Source organism: Balaenoptera ricei, chromosome 15, assembly GCF_028023285.1.
Source record: "Balaenoptera ricei isolate mBalRic1 chromosome 15, mBalRic1.hap2, whole genome shotgun sequence".
In the NCBI taxonomy this organism is placed as follows: Eukaryota; Metazoa; Chordata; class Mammalia; order Artiodactyla; family Balaenopteridae; genus Balaenoptera; species Balaenoptera ricei.
In genome coordinates, this window is record NC_082653.1 from 44,573,238 (window position 1) to 44,593,670 (window position 20,433).

A 20,433-nucleotide genomic window follows, 5' to 3' on the forward strand; every position below is an offset into this window, starting at 1 on the left:
TGCGCATGGGCTTTCTCTAGTTGCGGCAAGCAGGGGCTGCTCTGATGCGGTGCGCGAGCTTCTCTTGTTGCGGAGCATGGGCTCTAGGCGCTCAGGCTTCAGTAGCTGTGGCATGCGGGCTCAGTAGTTGTGGCTCACGGGCTCTAGAGCGCAGGCTCAGTAGTTGTGACGCATGGGCTTAGTTGCTCTGCGGTATGTGGCATCTTCCCGGACAAGGGATCGAACCCGTGTCCCCTGCAATGGCAGGCCAGTTCTTAACCACTGCGCCACCAGGGAGGTCCCCCCTGTCAGTATTCTTATTCTTTGCCAATAACATAGGTGAAGATGGAACTTCATTGTTTAATGTGTATTTCTACATGTGCTACGTGTTTCAATAACAGGAAATGTCACAAAATACTGTAGCTGTGTAGCCCTTTGCACTGAAGATAAATTCTCACAGTATTGTCTCATTGCGAGTCTTTGTTTTGGTCAAATGAAAATGGAAGGAGAATGAATTCAAGAGCTACTTCAATAGAGTCTCAGAATGGCCTTGACCCAGAGGGCAGGATGGCATGGTCCTGGGGCATTTGGTCACCCTGTTTCCTGCTGTGGTGCAGCAGGAGGCTTTTCTACTCTCGGCTCGAGAAACCCCAGGCTTAGAGATTCTCAAGTGGATGGATATGCAGATGCTTACGTTTGTTTTTTCAAAGCTGCCTTTTGTACCTTCATATTCTACTGTTTCATTGACAAGTCTACTATCTATTACACTTAACATTAAATATTGATCAAAGATATCTATCTCATCAACCAACATTGTAATGAAAAGTAAAATGTCAAACATTTTATTTACTGCCTGGCACATAGTAGATGCCTGATAAATATTTGTTAGATGAATGGAAATTGAAGTGAAGAAGCAAGACTTTTCATCTGCACTCACTGCTACTGTAAAATATTATTCTGAATACTCTAGATATTATGGGAAGTTAAGAAAATGTTAAAAGATAAACCTATAAAGAGGAGCAAAAATTTTCATTGCTTGCTTGCAGATAATGAATTTTTAACTGGAAAACTCCAATAAAACTCAACCAAAAAATTCTCAGAACTAATGGAGCTCAGTTAGATTTTCAAATGCAAAATAAATATACAGCAATTAATAGCTTCCTTATATACCAGTAACTAACCAGCTAGAAAAATGTAACAGGATAAGCTCTATTTCACATTAAAGACAAGAACTGCATAATATCTAAGAATAAATATACAAGAAATGCATAGCATCTCTATGAAGAAAATTACTCAGCTTTACTGAGAACATAAAATAATACTTGTTTAAGTGGAGAGATACATTTGTTTTTAGATGAGAATCCATAATATTGAAAAGATGGTGTTTCTTTCCCAAATAGATTTAATGCAGTTCTGCCTGGGATCAGTCTGCCTCAGTTTTCCTTTAGGGAAGGCAGGACGCAAGGTCATGAGTAGTTCCGAGGAACACACGTCTACCACAGTTGCAAACAGGAAGCCAGGGACCAGGGACTGGGTGGTCAGCAGAAGGGTAGTCAGAGTGGGGAGGCTGCCCTGTATTTTTTGCTCCTGAACTCACCACCTCTCTGGGAACTGAGGAAGAAGACTGGGATTCTCAGCGTTCTTTTCTAAACTTTCATGTATTTCTTCTGTTTTTTAGAAGTCCAGAAACCTTCTGTAGTCCAGAAACCTTCTGTTTACGTTTTGCAGAGAATAAACCTTCAGTCTTTTGGTGGGGTGGGGTAGTGGCCCCATCAGTGAAGTAGGAGTCCAGAGGGATTTTTCACATTGTCCTCCTGATTTGGGTCCCAGCCTGAGCCCTTTCCACAGGCACTGGAGCCACCTGTCACGTGCCTTATCTCTTTGCATGCTGGATTAGGACTCTCCTGGGGGTGTCAACTGAATTTGGAAGCTTTCCAGCTTCTAAAATTTGGGTGTCTCTCCTCTCATTCTTTGCCCCTAGGGTTTTATGCTTAAAAAAAAATTACTGTCATTTTTGTGGGGTTTTGAGAAAGAACAGTTAAATCTACCATCTTTAGCCTTATATATAAAATTTTAATGTCTCTTCAAGGTGGCATTTTAGATGGAGAGAAACTTTTGGGTAACTATTTAGGAACATATAAACTCAATCCTTCTTCCCACCATATTCCAAAATATATTCCAGGATTAAATGTAAAGCTCTAAAAGAAAAATAAGAAAATTTTTTTGATTTTTTTTTTTTGAAGTATAGTTGATTTACAGTGTTGTGCCAGTCTCTGCTGTACAGCAAAGTGACACAATTATACACATATATACATTCTCTTTTTATATTCTTTTCTGTCATGGTTTTATCACAGGATATTGAATATAGTTCCCTGTGCTATACATTAGGACTTCGTTGTTTATCCATTCTAAACGTAATAGTTTGCATCTACTAACCCCAGCCTCCCAGTCCATCCCTCTCCCTCCCCCCCTCCCCCTTGGCAACCACAAGTCTGTTCTCTCTGTCTATGAGTCTGTTTCCGTTTTTTAGATAGGTGCATTTGTGCACCTATCTAAAATAATATGGCATTATTTCGTTCTTTTTTATGGCTGAGTAGTAGTCCATTGTATATGTGTACCACATCTTCTTTATCCATTCATCTGTCAATGGACATTTAGGTTGTTTCCATGTTTTGGCTATTGTGAATAGTGCTGCTATGAACACAGGGGTGCATGTATCTTTTTTTTTTTAATAAATTTATTTAGTTTTACTTTTGGCTGCCTTGGGTCTTCGTTGCTGCACGTGGGATTTCTCTAGTTGTGGTGAGCAGGGGCTACTCTTCGTTTTGGTGTGTGGGCTTCTCATTGTGGTGGCTTCTCTTGCTGTGGAGCACGGGTTCTAGGTGTACGGGCTTCAGGAGTTGTGGCACGTGGGCTCAATAGTTGTGGCTTGCAGCTCTAGAGCACAGGCTCAGTAGTTGTGGCACGTGGGCTTAGTTGCTCCACAGCATGTGGGATCTTCCCAGACCAGGGCTTGAACCCGTGTCCCCTGCATTGGCCGGCGGATTCTTAACCACTGCGCCACCAGGGGAGTCCTGCATGTATCTTTTTGAATTATAGTTTTGTCCAGGTATATTCCCAGGAGTGGGATTGCTGGATCATATGGTAATTCTATTTTTATTTTTCTGAGGAACCTCCATACTGTTTTCCATAGTGGCTGTACCAACTTACATTCCCACCAACAGGTGGGAGGAGGGTTCCCTTTTCTCCACACCCTCTCCAGCATTTGTTATTTGTAGATGTTTTAATGATGGTTATTGTGACCAGTGTGAGGTGCTACCTCACTGTAGTTTTGATTTGCATTTCTCTAATAATTAGTGATGTCGAGCATCTTTTCATGTGCCTACTGGCCATCTGTATGTCTTCTTTGGAGAAATGTCTTTTAAGGTCTTCTGCCCATTTTTCGATTGGGTTGATTGTTTTTTTTGTTGTTGAGTTGTATGCGCTGTTTATATATTTTGGAGATTAAGCCCTTGTCTGTCGCATCATTTGAAAATACTTTCTCCCATTCCATAGGTTATATTTTCTTGTTTTTTAAGAATATTTATCCAGTGTCAAGGTCAGAGAAGAATGTATACCCTTAGAGGAAGAAAGCATAAAGAAAAAGACTAATACAATAAGAACAGAAAAAAATTAAAAATTCTCTTATAATTACAAATATTCCCAAATAAAAAGACAGATGACAGAGGGAAATATTTTAGAAATATATAAAATGTCAGACAGAGGGACAATATCCTTAATATATAAGTAATTGTAAGAGGAGAGCACAATTAGATTGAACAGCCTGGGAGACTTTGGAGCACACAGCCTTGAAGCTGAAACCTGGAGGAAGCACATGAACCAGGGACATGAACCAGTCTCAGAGGTAGGGAAGCATTAGGCCCGTGCAGGCAACTGATAGCTGGAGGGTCAGAGGTGGGCAGTCCTCCTGGGACCTGTTTCAGATGCTCTTGCATGTAAAGGTTTAAGTGAGACAGTGATATGACCAAGTTTGCCTTTGAAAAGGGCCTCTCTGGCTGTATAGCAGGCAGGTGGAGGTTGGGGTTTCCATTTAAGAAGTCTCTTCAGAAGACCAAGGTATTGATCTCCAAAATGGGATGGGTTCACCCAGGAGTTGGATGAGACACAGTCATTAAGATATGGGAAGGAAATATTGGGACTTCTAATTATATTCATATTCAGATATTAACCACCCAGTTATACATGTGTATAATTTAAAACGAACGTATATATTGAGGACATGTTCCAAAAATGTTACTGATTGAATGTGTAATCAAGAAAGTTTAGGGCTGCTGGTCTAGGTAAGATATGCGGCTGGCCTGGAGCAGAGAGGCAGCAGACGAGGTGACTAGAGGTGTATGTTTTGGAATGTTTTGGAATCTTGGTGTGCATTGGAAGTGGAGGTGGGGCAAGAAGGGGTATCAGGAATGACTGCTGGGGGTCTGCCACGGGCACAGGTATTTGCTGAGATGGGGAACTGGAGGGGAAGCAGATGGAAGCAGAGGGGGAGAGGGTGGAAGATCAAGCATTTGGTTTTGGACATGGTAGTTTTGATTTGCCTGTGGGACTCCACATGGAGACACCGAAGATAGCTGGGTATACAGCGCTGTACCTGGAGCTCAGTCCTTTGAGGCCTGCACGTTGTTGATCTGGCCTGAGTGTTGGTCAGGGCAGACCAGGTCATGCAGCAGAACCCCTGGGTCACTGGTGTATTTCTTACCCCACTGTGTGTCTGGTGTGGCCTCTGCTTGTTGTGGTCACTGAGGATCCAGGCCAGCAGGGCCTCCAGCTCCACACACCCTCCCTCCACCTTGTGGGCTGTTGCTGCTCCTGAAGTGGAAGGGACATGGTCTCTCTGCTCACGTTTCCTTAGCCAAAGCAAGTCACTTGGCCGCCCCTAACTCTAAAGGGGGAGGGGGACGTGCCATCCTACCCTGGGCCCAGGAAGGCACAGAGCCAGAGAGAACGGTGAGCAGCACTGGCGACTGCCATGTAATTGTGTGCAAGAGATGATGGGCTCGGCCGTTTTTAGCCGATGGCAGTTGAGTAGCACTGGGCCCGCGCAGCACAGAGCACTGGGCTCCCCTCTTCGCTGCCTTAGGGCACGTCCTGGGGGCCTAGGGCAGAACACCACTCAAGCTGAACAGGAAGGTCCTGTGACTCTGCTAGAAAACGCAAGTGTCCTGGGGACCGAGGGCCACAGAAGTGAGGTGGGTCTGCCTGTGAGCTGCCAGGGCCGGGTGGGGTCCACCCCGGAGGAGGCTGGCAGCCCCACCACAGCCCTGCACCCGCTTCCCGCTTAGCTTCCCTTCTGATGCTGCATGCCACGTTACTGGCGTCATATCTGAAGCATGAAACCACTGCTTTTAAGCACTAACGTGGTTAAAGAGTAATTGTAATTTAGGATACCAGAGCAGGAAATTAGAGCTCAGCTGGGTAGTTCAGCCAAGCAGGGCTGGACAAAGCCAGCCCAGGACAGAAGCTGTTTCAGTTCAGCTCAGTTTTCCTTCTCCATGTGCGAGACCAAGACCATGACCGTGCTGAGCATTTCATGTCCGTGTTCGTTTACTCTGCACAACGGGCCTTTCAGGTAGATTCCATTAGAGTGAGGGAACCGAGGCTCAGAGAGTCGGACTGTGAGGAGTGACAGGCCATCTCTGTCTCCACTGCTATGCAGAGCCCAGGTTTGGGAGCACGGTGCCTCGCACTTTACAGGTGCTCCCGCTGGAGGGAAGCACCGCAAGGGCCCCAACTGCCTGAGGGGCTGTTTTACTGGATGGGGGCCTTGCTCTGAGTCTTCACCCAGCACTCTGTTCCCTCCCCTGGCAGAGGAATCAGGCAGGTTATTAAAACATCTAACTCGGGAACAGTAAGGTGAAAAGCAAATCACTGTCAATTTGGAAATCGGAGGGGAAGCAGGTGCCATTCCTGCACCTGCCTCCTGACTCTCACACATTTTCCCAGAACTGCAGCCCTTCTGCCTTTCTGGGCGCATCTGAGGATTGCTCACCGGGGCTCGTGGAAGTGGAGTCGGTTCCCAGGTTGGTCCCTGAAGGGCTCCAGTCCTGGTGCTAGAAAGGTGGACACGTCCACGGCAGCAGTGGGTATGCTGGCTGAGGTCACACGTCCAGGAAAGAGAGGGTGGCCAGTTCCCAACAGTTTTAAACCATTGGGTGTCAGAGCAGCGCATGGGAAGTGGCTGTTTGGAAGCAGATAGGCTTAGTTGCATAGAGACTCTTGCAAGCGCTGAGCATTTATTGCCTAAGGAAAGTCTGAGAGCTTGTGCCAGCTGCCCTGCAGAGGGCCTGTGGGAAATGAAGCCTCCACAGCGTCAGGTGCTGGGAACAGGCGGACCAGCAGGAGTTACTGTGGGGGCCTGGCCTTAGGTATCATTTCTCCTGTTCATTTTGGCAGGTGCTGTTTGACTGGAACACACTAAGGTATACTTTTGTTTTTCATCTCCATAGTGCAGGAACTATATTGATATAAACAAGCTCATTCACTGAAGTTTTCCTCAGTAAAGAGCATCTTTTGGGCTTCCTTGGTTCCTAGATTTGGCTTCTGTTCTTTCAAGAAAGGTCTCTCTTTCTCTCTTTTTTTTTTTTTTAATTTTATTTATTTGGTTGCACTGGGTCTTAGTTGCAGCAGGCGGGCTCCTTAGTTGCGGCTCGCCAGCTCCATGGTTGTGGCATGCGAACTCTTGGTTGCGGCATGCATGTGGGATCTAGTTCCCTGACCAGGGATCGAACCCGGCCCCCTGCATTGGGAGTGCAGAGTCTTAACCACTGCACCACCAGGGAAGTCCCAAGAGAGGCCTCTCTTTATCTACCCATCAGTGCTTCATATTATGCCCTAGTTTCACAGCTCAAAGTGGGGAAAAAGCCTCCTTAAAGTATAAATGACAACTTTCATTTGGTGGCATGCAATGAAAAATCTTTAAAAATATATACCTTCTCAGTTTGCTCAAAGAAGGGGTTTTGCTCTTTTAGCAGGAAATGGTTAAAAAAAATTTTCTTTTTTTAATGACAGCTCCATCCACCGGAAGTTTTCTTAGGTTGAGCTCAGAGACACAGCCTTTCTCATTAAACATGATGAGCGCAGCCTCATTCTTATTTTGTCTTGACCTTAAAATGGGGACAAGGCTTTGTTGTTTAAAATCTTCATTTGTTATCTGCCTGTTTTCCTTTGTTAGCAGAGAATGAGAGTGAACCCCTCCTAGTCTTGATGTCCTGCATGAACTGTTTTCCAGCTGCAGATTGACAGAGTATCAGACACGGTTCACTTCTTAACACCTGGTGCTTCCATATAATACAGAATTTCCAGCTCTAGCCTCGCAGAGGACATGGTAGTGTTTATATGAGGTGGGGGCCTTTGGGAATGATTGTACTGTTATTTTTCCTATTTCCTGTTCCAAAGACAGACTTTGACAGCTCAGACCTCTTACAAAGAAATAATGCTTCCATTGTTCAAAGCAGTTTAATTATGTTTGAGTATCTCTTTAGAAGGCACAGAAGGAGAAGAAAAAGAGAGGTAGGAAAGGGAAAGCCCAGGTCAGATAAGCGAGTAGACAGAGAAGCGATGGGGCCAGTTTCTTGGTCTGAACTGCTGGAGGGGGTGTGAAGACTGTCGTTCTGAGAAGATGGGATGGATGTCCAAGAGCTGAGCAGACCAGACCAGTTCGTTTTTCTTCTAGTGTAACCTTTATTAATTTTTTCTGACAGTACAGTCCTGTCTTGCATAGGATTTTGCGGACTCAGTAGTTTGGCTTGCTGGATTTTGTTTGGTGTTGTCATGTTCCCCCGGTCGCTTGGGATCCTATGTGTCTCTGTGAATGGTCTGACCCAAGAATGTTTGTCTCGGACATCAGGAAAGATGGGCTGCGTTCAGTTCCACATGGACCATGTGCTTGTACATGAGCCTCGGTTTCTCATCTGGAACCTGGGACTTACATACAACATTTTAGCCCAGAAGGCATGAGGCCTGGCAATTGATGTCGAAAAGCCAGAACGCTTAAAAAGTCAGCCATAAATGTGAGTGAACTTCTGTGGAAGGACCTATTTTGGCACCAGAGCTGAGGTCAGTTGCGGGAGAGTCCTCCCACTGTGGGCACTGTGAGCCAGTAGGTGTCTCCTTCACTGCCCTTCCTGCCCATTCCCGTCCTGCTTCTGGGACAGCATGCACCCCTGTGTCTGGCTTCCACCTCCCAAAGCGGTGAACTGGCACTGCAGGTAGGAGCAGTCCTTACGGCCAAATTCTGGTGGTTGGTTGTTTGCTTAGTGCCAGATGCAGTTTCCTGCTTCATTGAGTTTATTTGATCTGTCGAGGCCAGAAACTCCTTTTTGTTTGTTTGCTTATGAAAGTGGTTTAAGTCTTAAAATTAGAACCTTCAGGTCCTGTCCTGAGAGATTAAAGGGCTCCTTTGGCCACTCCAGGGTGGCTTCCTTTGTCCCCAGTTCTCTGTCCCTCCTAGGTTTTTACGGAGACTCTCAGGAAGGATTCAGGCGTGCTCAGCACCCTTACTGGCCTGTTCCAACCCCAGGGGAAGGGAGATGCCATGCGAAACTCTGAAGTGCGGGTGGTGGGGGCACATTAATGATCATGGGCATTGAGTCTGGCTTGGCAGGGACAGAGGGAAAGGCCACGAAGGTGAAGTAAGTGGCAGTGTCGCAGGAAACAAAGTGGGGCCAGAGAGGATGGTCACGTCCCAGGTCTCAGGTTAGTCCCTGGGACGGGGGATGGCCGCCAGTGTGGGTTCTTGGCTTTGCGCAGGAAAGAATTCAAGAGTGAGCCATAGTAAAGTTATTAGAAAGTTTATGCGGGGACTTCCCTGGTGGCGCAGTGGTTAAGAATCTGCCTGCCAACGCAGGGGACACGGGTTCGAGCCCTGGTCCGGGAAGATCCCACATGCCGCGGAGCAACTAAGCCCGTGTGCCACAACTACTGAGCCTGCACTCTAGAGCCCACAGGCCACAACTACTGAGCCCACATGCCACAACTACTGAAGCCCGTGCACCTAGAGGCTGTGCTCCGCAACAAGAGAACCCACCGCAGTGAGAAGCCTGTGTACCTCAACAAAGAGTAGCCCCGCTTGCCGCAACTAGAGAAAAACCCATGCGCAGCAACGAAGATCCAATGTAGCCAAAAATAAATAAATAAACTTACTTTTAAAAAAAGGAAGTTTATTCAGGGAGATACACACTCCATAGGAAGAGTGTGGGCCATCTCAGAAGGTGAGAGGCACCAGGGTACGGGGTTGTCAGTTTTTATAGGAGTGGGTAATTTCATAGGCTAATGAGTGGGAGGATTATTCCAACTATTTTGGGGAAAGGATGGGGATTTCCAGGAATTGGGCCACTGCCCACTTTGTGACCTTTATGGTTGGCCTTGGAACTGTCATGGCGCCTGTGGGTGTGTTATTTAGCATGATGTATTACAGTGAGCATATACTGAGGCTCAAGGTCTAGTGGAAGTCAACTCGTGCACCATCTTGGAACTAGTTGGTACTAACCAGTTTATGTTGTGTCCTCGATGGCTGTCATTCTTTTAAAGGTTATGCCCTGCCCCCTTCCTGTCTCAGCAAGTGCTGAGGTGCTCAGGGGCTGCTCAGGTGGGCAGACGGCTGTGGTCTCCTCAAGTGTGGTCAAGTCATACTTCAGACCAATAAAACTAGAATTTCTTTTTTTTCTTTCTTTATTTTTATTATTATTTTTTCTTTTTCTTGTTTTGGCCATGCTGCACGGCATGCAGGACCTTAGTTTCCTGACCAGGAAGCAAACCCATGCCCCCTGCAGTGGACCGCCAGGGAACTCCCCAAACTAGAATTCCTGAAGCAAGTTCCAGGCATTGATATTTTGTAAATTTCTCCAAAGATTCTAATATACAACCAAGTGACTGTCAACCAGAGTAACTTTCACTGTAGATGCTTGGTTGAAGACACAAACTATGAACTAGAAAAAAACTGTGGAACTCTTAAGTGTAGTGGGAGTCCAGAGAAGTTGGTGGTGGTTCTGATAATTTTCTGCATTAATGATCATGGGGCAGTAATTCTTTGATCAAACATTCACTGAGCACAAACTGTAGGCGTGGCATTGACTTAGCTACCACAGAGACAAAGGTGAAAGACAGGGTCCCTGCTGCAAGGACTTCATCTGTTGGAGAAAGAGGGCCAGACCCCATGATTATGCTGCTGAGAGAAAAACTTTTCCAGCATAAATTTAGATCTGAAGTAATTGATAATAGACAGATTAACAGGAGAAAAGTTTATTATGCATATGGGAGTGCTCTATAAAGAGAGTAGCTCCCCAAACAGCCAGAGGGAAAGGGTTTATATTGCCAGTTTCATAAAGGGGAGGGGCAGGACTAGGGCTTTTAGGGCTTTTAGGACGGAAGGTTCCGATGAAGCTTGTTGATACAGTGTTTTTGGATGTCCTGTGCCCAAGGTCAGTCACCTCCCTGACTGGAGACCTCCCCAAGGGCGGTTTGTGGCAGCTGCTCTTCTAGAGCTCTGCCTTAGGCAGAGGAGGGAATTTCCAATGAGATTTCTTTCTGCATCTGTTAGAAATCAGATGTTTTCATTTTGAAGTAATTTTGACCATTTCTTTTGGGTTATCAGTCCCCACATTCCCCCCAGTTGAAACTTCCCAAGAAGTTTCACAAGCAAGGAGCTGGTTGATTGCTGCAGAGAGAAGACTCAGCTGAGAAGGTGAGAAGTAGGCAATCTGCAGTAAGAAAGAAGACCTTGGGTTAGAACAAGCAAACAAAAAGAAAAACAAAGGTTAATGGTTGGAGCAGATTCTAAACCCATTTTCTGAGTCCAGAGGGCAGTCAGTCGAGAAGATATTTAAACATTGAGTTTGAAGCATTTTTAGGTGGTGGAGGGAGGATGGCAATAAGATGGATTTCCTGGTTTGCAGTTTGAATGTCTTTGGTAATGGCATCCCACACATGATCTGCTGTGGTGAAGCCTCAGAAAGGTTTACATCAAGTTGACCAGCTTCATCCGGAAGGACTTTTCAGATCCTCGGGGAAGGGGAAACTGCACGACAGCCTGGAGTCCCAGTGAGGGCAGTCAGGTCACCTCGAGTCAGGAGGGTGTGAAGAAAATTAGAAATGTTAACTTGGAGGGTTGTAACCAGGCATTGAAGGAAACCCAAAGAATTGAGAATTTGGTGAAGACTGATAAAATGTACAAGAGGGCAGGATCTAGACCAGTTTACAGATAGATAATAAAACCTCAAAGATAATGAACAGGACTAGAAATCTGAATAACCCACAAGGGTGTGTTACAGTTTTCTGTTGAAACATAAAATTTCTCTCCACAGTCGTGTCCTTCTTTGATCAGAGATACTTAAAAGTAAGATTATTTTTCTTTATTTAAAAAAAAAAAAGATTTGGCCTAATCATTTACATAAGTGCAGCAAGAATGCCAGTTGACCACATAAGCCTCTTAAAAGTTTGCTTTGCTGGAACGTTTTATAAGGAATCTCAGACTTTTAAAAGTCTTTCGAAGCTAGGAAGCCAAGCCAAGAACTGCAGTACCTATAGATTTGGATGAATTCCTATCTTTCTGAAGTCCTTAAAATATCCTACAGTTTTGGGGGCCTGCCAGGAAGTGACCTGTAAGTAAGGCTGGGAACTATGTAAATTAGGTACCAGCCCTGTTTTTCTAAGAGGTGTTTCTAAACATTGGTTCCATAAAGTCAGCCTTAGTTCCTTAAAGCTGTCTGGTCGTATACAATTCTATGAATCATTTTTAAATATGCCATTCCAGTCAAAGCCTTGGTTATATAATCAGTGTTTCCAATTGTGTTCTGTACAAGGAGGACGGATTCTTGCTGAACTTATGCAAGTAACTGCATTGCCATGAAAATAAGAATAGTCAGTCAGAGTCTCTGAATTCTGGAAGGATCAGGCAGGGGGAAAAAGATAAATGTTTGTTACCAAAGTTAGTGTGCCCAATGCACAGTGAGGCCAAACAAACCAGAACATCGGAGTTTGGAGCAGAGAAAGGTTTATTGCAGGGCCAAGCAAGGAGAACCCCGGTGGCTCGTGCTCAAAAACCCCTGATGGTTTTGGTGGAAAAGTTTTCATAGGCAAAATTTGGGGTGAGGGCTGCAGGGTGTGTAACTTTCTTCTGATTGGTTGGTGGTGAGGTATTACGGTGGTGCTACAGGAATCTTGTGCTCAGCCTGAAATTACCACCCTCCACCTGGGTGGGGGCCTTAGTTCCTGCAGAAGAAACTCAAAGATATTGTTTTGTATATCCCTTGAGGAGGAACCAGGACCCTGCCCCAAGGGTGCACTGTTGTTCTTGACTGCCCCTCCCTTGTTTCTCCATTGCCTCCCTTCCCCAATTAGCAACTGTTTGAATCTGCCCTTTGGAAATCAGGGAAGGTCAAGGAGGCTGAGTGAAGCCTATCTCCTAGAAACAGGGGGTGCAGAAGGGCTTTTGTGCCCAGGAGGGCCCCACAGAGTCCTGCTTGGTTTCAGCTATTGTTGAAAAATCCATTCATAAAACTTTTATATCACATCAGCCTGATACACTGGTTCTTTTATATATCTATACATTTATTTATTTATTTATGGCCACATTGGGTCTTCGTTGTTGCTCATGGGCTTTCTCTAGTTGCAGCAAGCGGGGACTACTCTTCGTTGTGGTGCGCGGGCTTCTCATTGCGGTGGCTTCTCTTGCTGTGGAGCACGGGCTCTAGGCGCGCGGGCTTCAGTAGTTGTGGCTCGCGGGCTCTAGAGTGCAGGCTCAGTAGTTGGGGTGCACGGGCTTAGTTACTCTGCAGCATGTGGGATCTTCCGAGACCAGGGATTGAACCCATGTCCCCTGAATTGGCAGGCGGATTCTTAACCACTTCGCCACCAGGGAAGTCCGATACACTGGTTCTTAACAGTTATACTGGGATTGTTCATGAATGCTGTAAGCTAGCCATCATCAAGTTATTTCCCTGTTTATTATTTTTATAACACGTGTGTTAGGCAAGTTTCAAAAAAAAAATCACAGAATAAAAACCTTAGTTAAATACGTGGGTTTTGTTTTATTGCTGCACTTGATATACATGAAATAATGGATTTCAAGCAATTTTACTGCATATCTACTTGTACTTTTATTCTTAGGTTGAGTTTATAATTTTTATAATCTTAATAATCTAGTATATTATATTAGGTTGTTATTCTACCTGGGTGTATTAGTCAAATAATGTGTGCACATATTATACTTAATGCTGATAACTCAGAGTGAAAGCATGCACTTCAGGTGGGACTTGAACCTATATGCCGGGAGTCGAACCTGGTCAAAACCCACTGTCTTTTAATTGAGGTCACATATCTGGTCTCAGGTCTTAATGAAGCTCAGGTTCTTTATGTCTTGTCGAGTGAGAGACAAAGTGATAGGTAGAAGTGGATTTATTTAGAGAGGAACACACTCCACAGAGTGTGGGCCATCTCAGAAGGTGAGAGTCCCCGAAATATGGTGTGGTTAGTTTTTATGGGCTGGGTAAATTTCATAGGCTAATGAGCAGGAGGATTATTCCAACTATTTCGGGGAAGGGACGGGGATTTCTAGGAATTGGGCCACCGCCCGCTTTTGGCCTTTTTTGGTTGGCCTCAGAACTGTCATGGCACTGGTGGGTATGTCATTTAGCTAATGCATTACAATGAGCATATAATGAGGCTCAAGGTCTACTGGAAGTCGAATCTTCCCCCATCTTGGATCTAGTTGGTTCTAACCAGTTTTTGTCATGTCCTTTGGCTATGTCATTCTTTTAAAGGTTGTGCCCTGCCCCCTTCCCTCCTGTTTCAAGAGGACAACTGCTTTTATTAAACTGACACCACTAAACTGGTTTTATTTATACATGAGCTTGAAAAATATTTGGGTTCTTATACTTCTGGGAGTTTTAGGAATATTTAATTTGTCACTTATTTCTCTTTAAGCCAATTGGAACAGAGCTCCTTAAAGGGATTTTATAAATTAATTTGGTAATACCATCCAGGGCTAGGAAAACATCACAAATACAGTGGACCCTTGAACAACACGGGTTTGAACTGTGCGGGCGGGTCCACTCATAAACAGATTTTTTTTCACCAAAGACGTACCACAGTACCACATGATCCACGGTTGGTTGAATCCACAGAAGCGGAACCGCAAAAATGGAGGGCCAACTTCAAGTTATACTCAGATTTTCAGTTGAATGGAGGGTTGGCACCCCTAACCCCTTCGCTGTTCAAGGGTCAGCTGTAGGTTACATACGTACGTACATACATACACACACATATGTCCATACATATGTAAACAGACAGTCAGATACAAAGAGAGATCTTACTGCACTCATCCTGACAGCTGAGCCACCAGTCAGCATAATCACAGTCACACAAAACTCAGCAGTTTATGTAATGTAAGAGTTGGTTCTCATCTTTGCCCTGCTTTATTTATCTTTTTATCTGAATTTAGTTTTGGGGAAATGGAACAATTTAAGGTAAACTGCTCAAGATGAGGACTAATGCTTTTTTACTATATTTGAGTTTTAAGATTTTCATTTCCCATGATATGTAATCTTGTGGAGGCAATGGACTAAATTTCAGGTGAGGGACTTTTTGAGAATACCAAGCAGCAGTCTGGGTGTTTCCACAGCCCAGCTGCGTGGGTAAAACATCCGACCTGTTTCCAATTTGTCATTTTTCCTTTTCATCCTCAGGTAGAGGCTGTGTGGAGTCCCTGAGTCCCTTAACAGCCCCCCGTGGAGGCAGGGGCCTAAAGCTCTAGTGGCTGTAGGGAGGTGGGGCTGGGGTGGGAAGGAAAAGACCTGGCAGGGTGGACAGAAGGAGCCGGTAGAAACGTCAGGCCCGCGTACAGCCCTGTCTGGGATGCCTTCTGAGGAGACGGCTTGGGATTTCCAGACAGAAAGTAGAGTTAGGGGATCAGGGGATGAAAAATTATTGAGGAGACATCAAGGGTGGGGGGACTCTTGCTAAAGGCAGGTCAAGGGTTTAGACGTCAAAGGCGGGGGGATGAGGGACTTGATCAGATATCAAGGTGGGGGATGACTTAGCAGGATTCTTGCTAAAGGCAGGTCAAGGTCAAGGCAAGAGGGCTCAGTTCTTGGTAAAAGCTGAGAAACTAAGTGAATGTCTAATGACTGCATAAAAATTTTACAAGTCAGGTGGTGTCAAATTCTTAGCTGTCAACAAAAATGAAAAAGGGCTTATTTGAGTGTTTTTACTGTGTGATTTTGAGCATATAACCCTGAAGAAGTGGTGATACTAGTAAACTTCCATTCCCTTTTACTGATGTGAACAAGTTCTCAATACTTATATTTTTAAAAACCAAAAACAGAAGTAGAATTAATGCTAACCCCCCCTTTTTTCTATCAATAAGTAATATATAGAGACATGATGCATTTGGGAAAGTAGTGGAATCCATCTCATTTAGTCTGTCATACAGAGTGAAGTAAGTCAGAAAGAGAAAAACAAATACAGTATGCTAACACATATATATGGAATCTAAGGGAAAAAAAAAAAAAAAGGTCATGAAGAACCTAGTGGCAAGACGGGAATAAAGACACAGAACTACTGGAGAATGGACTTGAGGATGTGGGGAGGGGGAAGGGTAAGCTGTGACAAAGTGAGAGAGTGGCATGGACATATATACACTACCAAACGTAAAATAGATAACTAGTGGGAAGCAACCGCATAGCACAGGGAGATCAGCTCGGTGCTTTGTGACCACCTAGAGGGGTGGGATAGGGAGGATGGGAGGGAGGGAGATGCAAGAGGGAAGAGATATGGAAACATATGTATATGTATAACTGATTCACTTTGTTATAAAGCAGAAGCTAACACACCATTGTAAAGCAATTATACTCCAATAAAGATGTTAAAAAAAAGATGTATTTTCAATAAAAGTTTACTTTTCATGCTTAATAATAATTTACCAAAAATATAACATATTTGTCATTTTGATTAATGTGTATGATAATAATTATAATGATAACTCAATCCAGAAGAAAATGATTTTAATGTAGAAGAGCCTTATTGCTACAGGTATATAAATTTTTTTCATTTCTATTTATATATATATTTTTTGTTCAAGAAGGATATGACAGCTAATAAGTGGTAGATTGGATGCTGGACCAGATCATTTGACTTCAGAGCCAGCACCTTAACCACTACATCCTATGCCTTCCCTCAGTGAACGGGTAGATTGTGCATGGAATTTAAGATGCCCTTTTAAACTTCTCCTGCATCATCTAGTTAACTCCTGTATTCCTGACTTAGTGTTTCCACCAGTGGCCCTTTCCCTGGAAGCCCAGACTAGGTCAGGTCACCCTGCACCAGATGCCTCTCTCACAGCCCTTTGTCTGCCCTGCTGAGCTGAGAGCACAGCAGAGACGCAGATGGCATCCTCTGCTGCCCTTATTGTCCACTGCCCCAGGAGTGCCCAGTGCTCAGTAACGACTGGTGGATGAGCCAGGTGAATGAGTGAAAGGATTACATTGTCAGATATGCATTTGTCATCAGCTTTATTGAGGTATTATTTACATCAGCTTTGTTGAAGTATCATTTACATGGGATAAAATTTACCAACATATACATTCATGTGTCCACAACCACAGTCCAGATAAAGAACATTTCCATTACTGCAAAAGTTGCCTCGTGCCCTTTGCAATCTCTTCCCTCTACTCCCAGCCTCTGAGGTCACTGTTCTGCTTTTCTGTCTCTGTAGTTTTGCTTTTTCTGGAATTTCAGACAAATGGGATTATACAGTATGTAGTCTTTTGTGTCTGTCTTATTTAACTTAGCCTAATGCTTTTCTTAAAAAAATTTATTTATTTTTATAAATTTATGTATTTATTTTTGTAAATTTATTTATTTATTTTTGGCTGCATTGTCTCTTCGTTGCTGTACTTGGGCTTTCTCTAGTTGTGGCGCGTGGGCTTCTCATTGTGGTGGCTTCTCGTTGCGGAGCACAGGCTAGGCGCGCTGGCTTCAGTAGTTGTGGCACGTGGGCTCTAGAGCGCAGGCTCAGTAGTTCTGGTGCACGGGCTTAATTGCTCTGCGGCATGTGGGATCTTCCCGGACCAGGGCTCGAACCCATGTCTCCTGCATTGGCAGGCGGATTCTAAACCACTGTGCCACCAGGGAAGTCCCTAGCCTAATGCATTTAGATCCTTCTGTATTGTTGCATGTGTCAGCAGTTCAAGGTGTATTTTTTTAAACCACCTTACTTTTTTCGAAATAGTCCAGAAATAAATAACTAAACCCATTGAGGTTGAGACTTGATATGCTGAGGTAAGCAGCAGTTTCCATGTGTGCTTGGGGCTCATGGGGTCCCCAGAACCCTTCAGCATGTCCGTGAGGTCAGAGAGATTTCATGGTAACGCTGAGATGCTGTTTGCCTTTTTCACTTTCATTCTCTCATGGGGTTTCGGGAGCTTTCCAGATGCTGCGTGACCTGTGGGATTGCAGCAGATTGAATGCAGAAGCAGATACGAGAACCCATCTGTCTTCTGTTAAGCTGTCTGACTTAAAGAAATTTGTAAAAGTCTCCTCACTAAAATTTTTCGTTTTGGAAAATATAATCATTTTTTTATAACAGATGTTAATTATATTAACATGTAATGGGTTGTTTATTGTTATTAGATGACTTAATAGATATTTTAAATTTTTCTTTAATTTCTCATAAAACAAATCCTATGAACAGAAGCTCTTTGGGGCCCTCAATTTTTCAGTTGTAGAGAGGCCCTTAGTCCAAGAAGTTTGAGACTCTCTGGGCTAGGGACATTTTTTAACAGGGGATCAGGAACAGGACGAGGAAGTCTTGGAGCTGGTTGTGGATTAGAAGAGAGTCTTGAGACCTGGGGTGATGACCTGGCCCGAGGTGCCCAGAAAAGGGGCCTCTGGAGGGTATGCGGGCAGAAATATGAGAACATGCAGTGATGGCCAGAGCCTTGTTCTCAGCCCCTGCTGCCTCCCGGGACCTGGTGTGGCAGGTTCTGTCGCACACGTGCTTCCTCTGATAGGTAGCCCACGCTTGCGTGCAGGAGGGCAATCAGAGGCTCAGGGGCAGCCACTCTCTTGAGGTGAAGTTGCAGCTACTGTCTGACATGAAGTTGGGCACTTTCTGAGGATCTGATGGCTGTGCTGGGTTCTGATCCCAGGGCACACAAAGGAAATCAGCAGGACTGTTTCTTTGGCTTTCAGGAAACACATTTTACCCTTCTGGTAGAGTTCTAAGCACAAATTAAAAGGAAAAGCAGGTGTGAGGCTCCTCTTATCATTGGTGATATTCTTGTTGGAAACAGTAGGTGTGGATCTTGGTCAGTGATTTTGACGATGCTGTTACTAAACCCCAGCAGACTCACTCCTGTCTTTGACCTGCTCACTGCTTTTCTCTTGCAGGCGAAAGGGCCTGTGCTTCCGACTGAGGAAGATACTCCTCTGTGTCGTGGGGTTGTACGTGGCCATTCCATTTCTCATCAAACTGTGTCCTGGGATACAGGCCAAACTGATTTTCTTGAATTTCGGTAAGTGCTGTGTGTCCATTTTTCCTTTCATTTTAGTAAGAGTTCATTTTCATGGTGATTTATGTATTTATATATTCACTACTCAGATCAGGAAATAGAGCCTTTTTATTGTCCAGAAGGTTCCCTTTGCCTCTTCCCAGTTAAAAGATGTTTGTAACGAGGGCATTGCTCTTCAGGGTTGGCATTTGTGTGCACAGGTGACTACTGCATGGTTGCGGGGGGGGGGTCTTTCTTCAGCTGAGGTGGGTAGAAATGTTGATAACATGGAGAGTCTCCTAAAGCTGTCATGTTGGGGGTGCTCTGTCCCTTGTGCAGTCTAGGAGGTTAACTATCCTTGGAAAAGGTGCCCACTGAAAATAGTGCCTTAAAAATAATTAGGCCTTTTTTCTTTAAATTTGAAAAAAAAATCTTTTTTTTCCCACTTAAAAAACCCTGACATACTTTGGTTTCTGTGAAATTATATGCTGGCTTTAGAGGTGTTATAGTCTCCTTCAGTTAACTTGGACCTGGTGTGTTCCAAAGTTTGTTTGTTTGTTTTTTTCATGCTATATGTTTACTTTTGGGCAAGTGGGAGGAAAAAGGGTAGAAGTATCAAGTTTATGAAGTGGAAGGTATACGGTTGCCAGGAATAATCCTTTTATGGAGCATCCTTTTACACTTTCAAGATGAGGCCAGGCGGGAAGAGACTGCGCATGTGGGCGTTAGAGGTCAGCGGATAGAACATGGCGCTTGGCACACAGCAGGTGCCTCGTGAGTGATGGCCTTGCAGTCGGGTGTGGGGAGCACTCAGGGCAGATGAGGCAGGCTCTGCACGCTCTTGGCTGTGCTGGTTTGCAAAGAGTGGGTTTGAACTTGTGTGTGTCGGAGCTGAAGGCTTGGGAAGCTGGGCTGGTGCTATGGAGGCAGCAGGGGAGCTGGTGAAGAGGAGGTGGGGGGAGAGGACAGACAGGAGGTGTTGAGGTGTCCTGTGTGACTGGCCTGGGGCAGCAAGGCAGGGGGTGGGTGGCCCCTCGTCTGTAGTAACACCAGTGCTGCAGACTCTGCAGAGGCCCGTGTGCATTGGGGCATATGAGTTTGGGGTGTTAAGTCTGCAGTAGACTTGATCACAGAAAAGTGGATGTCGCTGCTAAAAGGGAATGTCTGCTCTAAAGAGAAGCAGGAGGAGGAGGAACAGAAATAGTAAGGTGGATATTTAATACTTCATAAATCTAAAATGCGTTTTTTATTTGGGTGTCATAAAGTAAGTGTAAAACACATGTAGGTACACTAAGAGGCATTTGATTTTTCTAACATAAACGTGGCTAAACTTCCAGGAATTTATCATCCCTGAGTTTTCATCGCTTGTGAGAAGCACAAACTTAGAAGGAACTCACAACCTATTAAAATCAAGAAAGTTTTGGTTTTTTTCTGACTGTAATGTCCCTTAAATGTCCACAGTCAGTCTAGCACAGAAGAGAGTTTGGGTTACACGCAAACACGAAGCCACAGGCTGCAGATTTCCCGATAGCAGACCTTAGAGTCAGCCCTGCACAGCTTTCGCACAAGGCAGGCCTCCGGACACCTTCAGGCCCCATGGGCAGGTGTCTTGGCAGCAGGTGGCCTGCTGCCCTCTGGGCTGCCACACCGTGGGGTCCCAGCAAATATTTGAATTGAGTTGATTTTCTTTAGGTCAATCCTTGGGGTAACTTTAGACACAGCCCACAAATTTTGCACTGTTGATTTCCTAATGAAATGGCAGGATGTTCCTGGGTTCTCTGGGTCGGGCTCCATGGCACAGAATAGGAGGGCCAGGCTGGGCCGTGGGGCCGCCCTGCACCCCCCAGAGAGACACCCGTCCCCAACTCCTTGTTTCCATATGCCTGCTGTGTGGAAGTGGGATAGGTGT

The 20,433-nt window shown here is 44.8% G+C and overlaps 1 protein-coding gene across 3 annotated transcripts in view; it reads left to right on the forward strand.

The window, feature by feature from the left end:
* The window catches only part of ABHD12 (abhydrolase domain containing 12, lysophospholipase), a 68,639-nt gene that overhangs the window by 28,909 nt on the left and 19,297 nt on the right, over positions 1 to 20,433 (forward strand). For all 3 annotated transcript variants that reach the window (XM_059897654.1, XM_059897656.1, XM_059897655.1), the window contains exon 2: positions 18,424 to 18,548. In XM_059897654.1, coding sequence (XP_059753637.1) covers positions 18,424 to 18,548 — 125 coding nt within the window. The remainder of the gene's footprint in view (positions 1 to 18,423; positions 18,549 to 20,433) is intronic.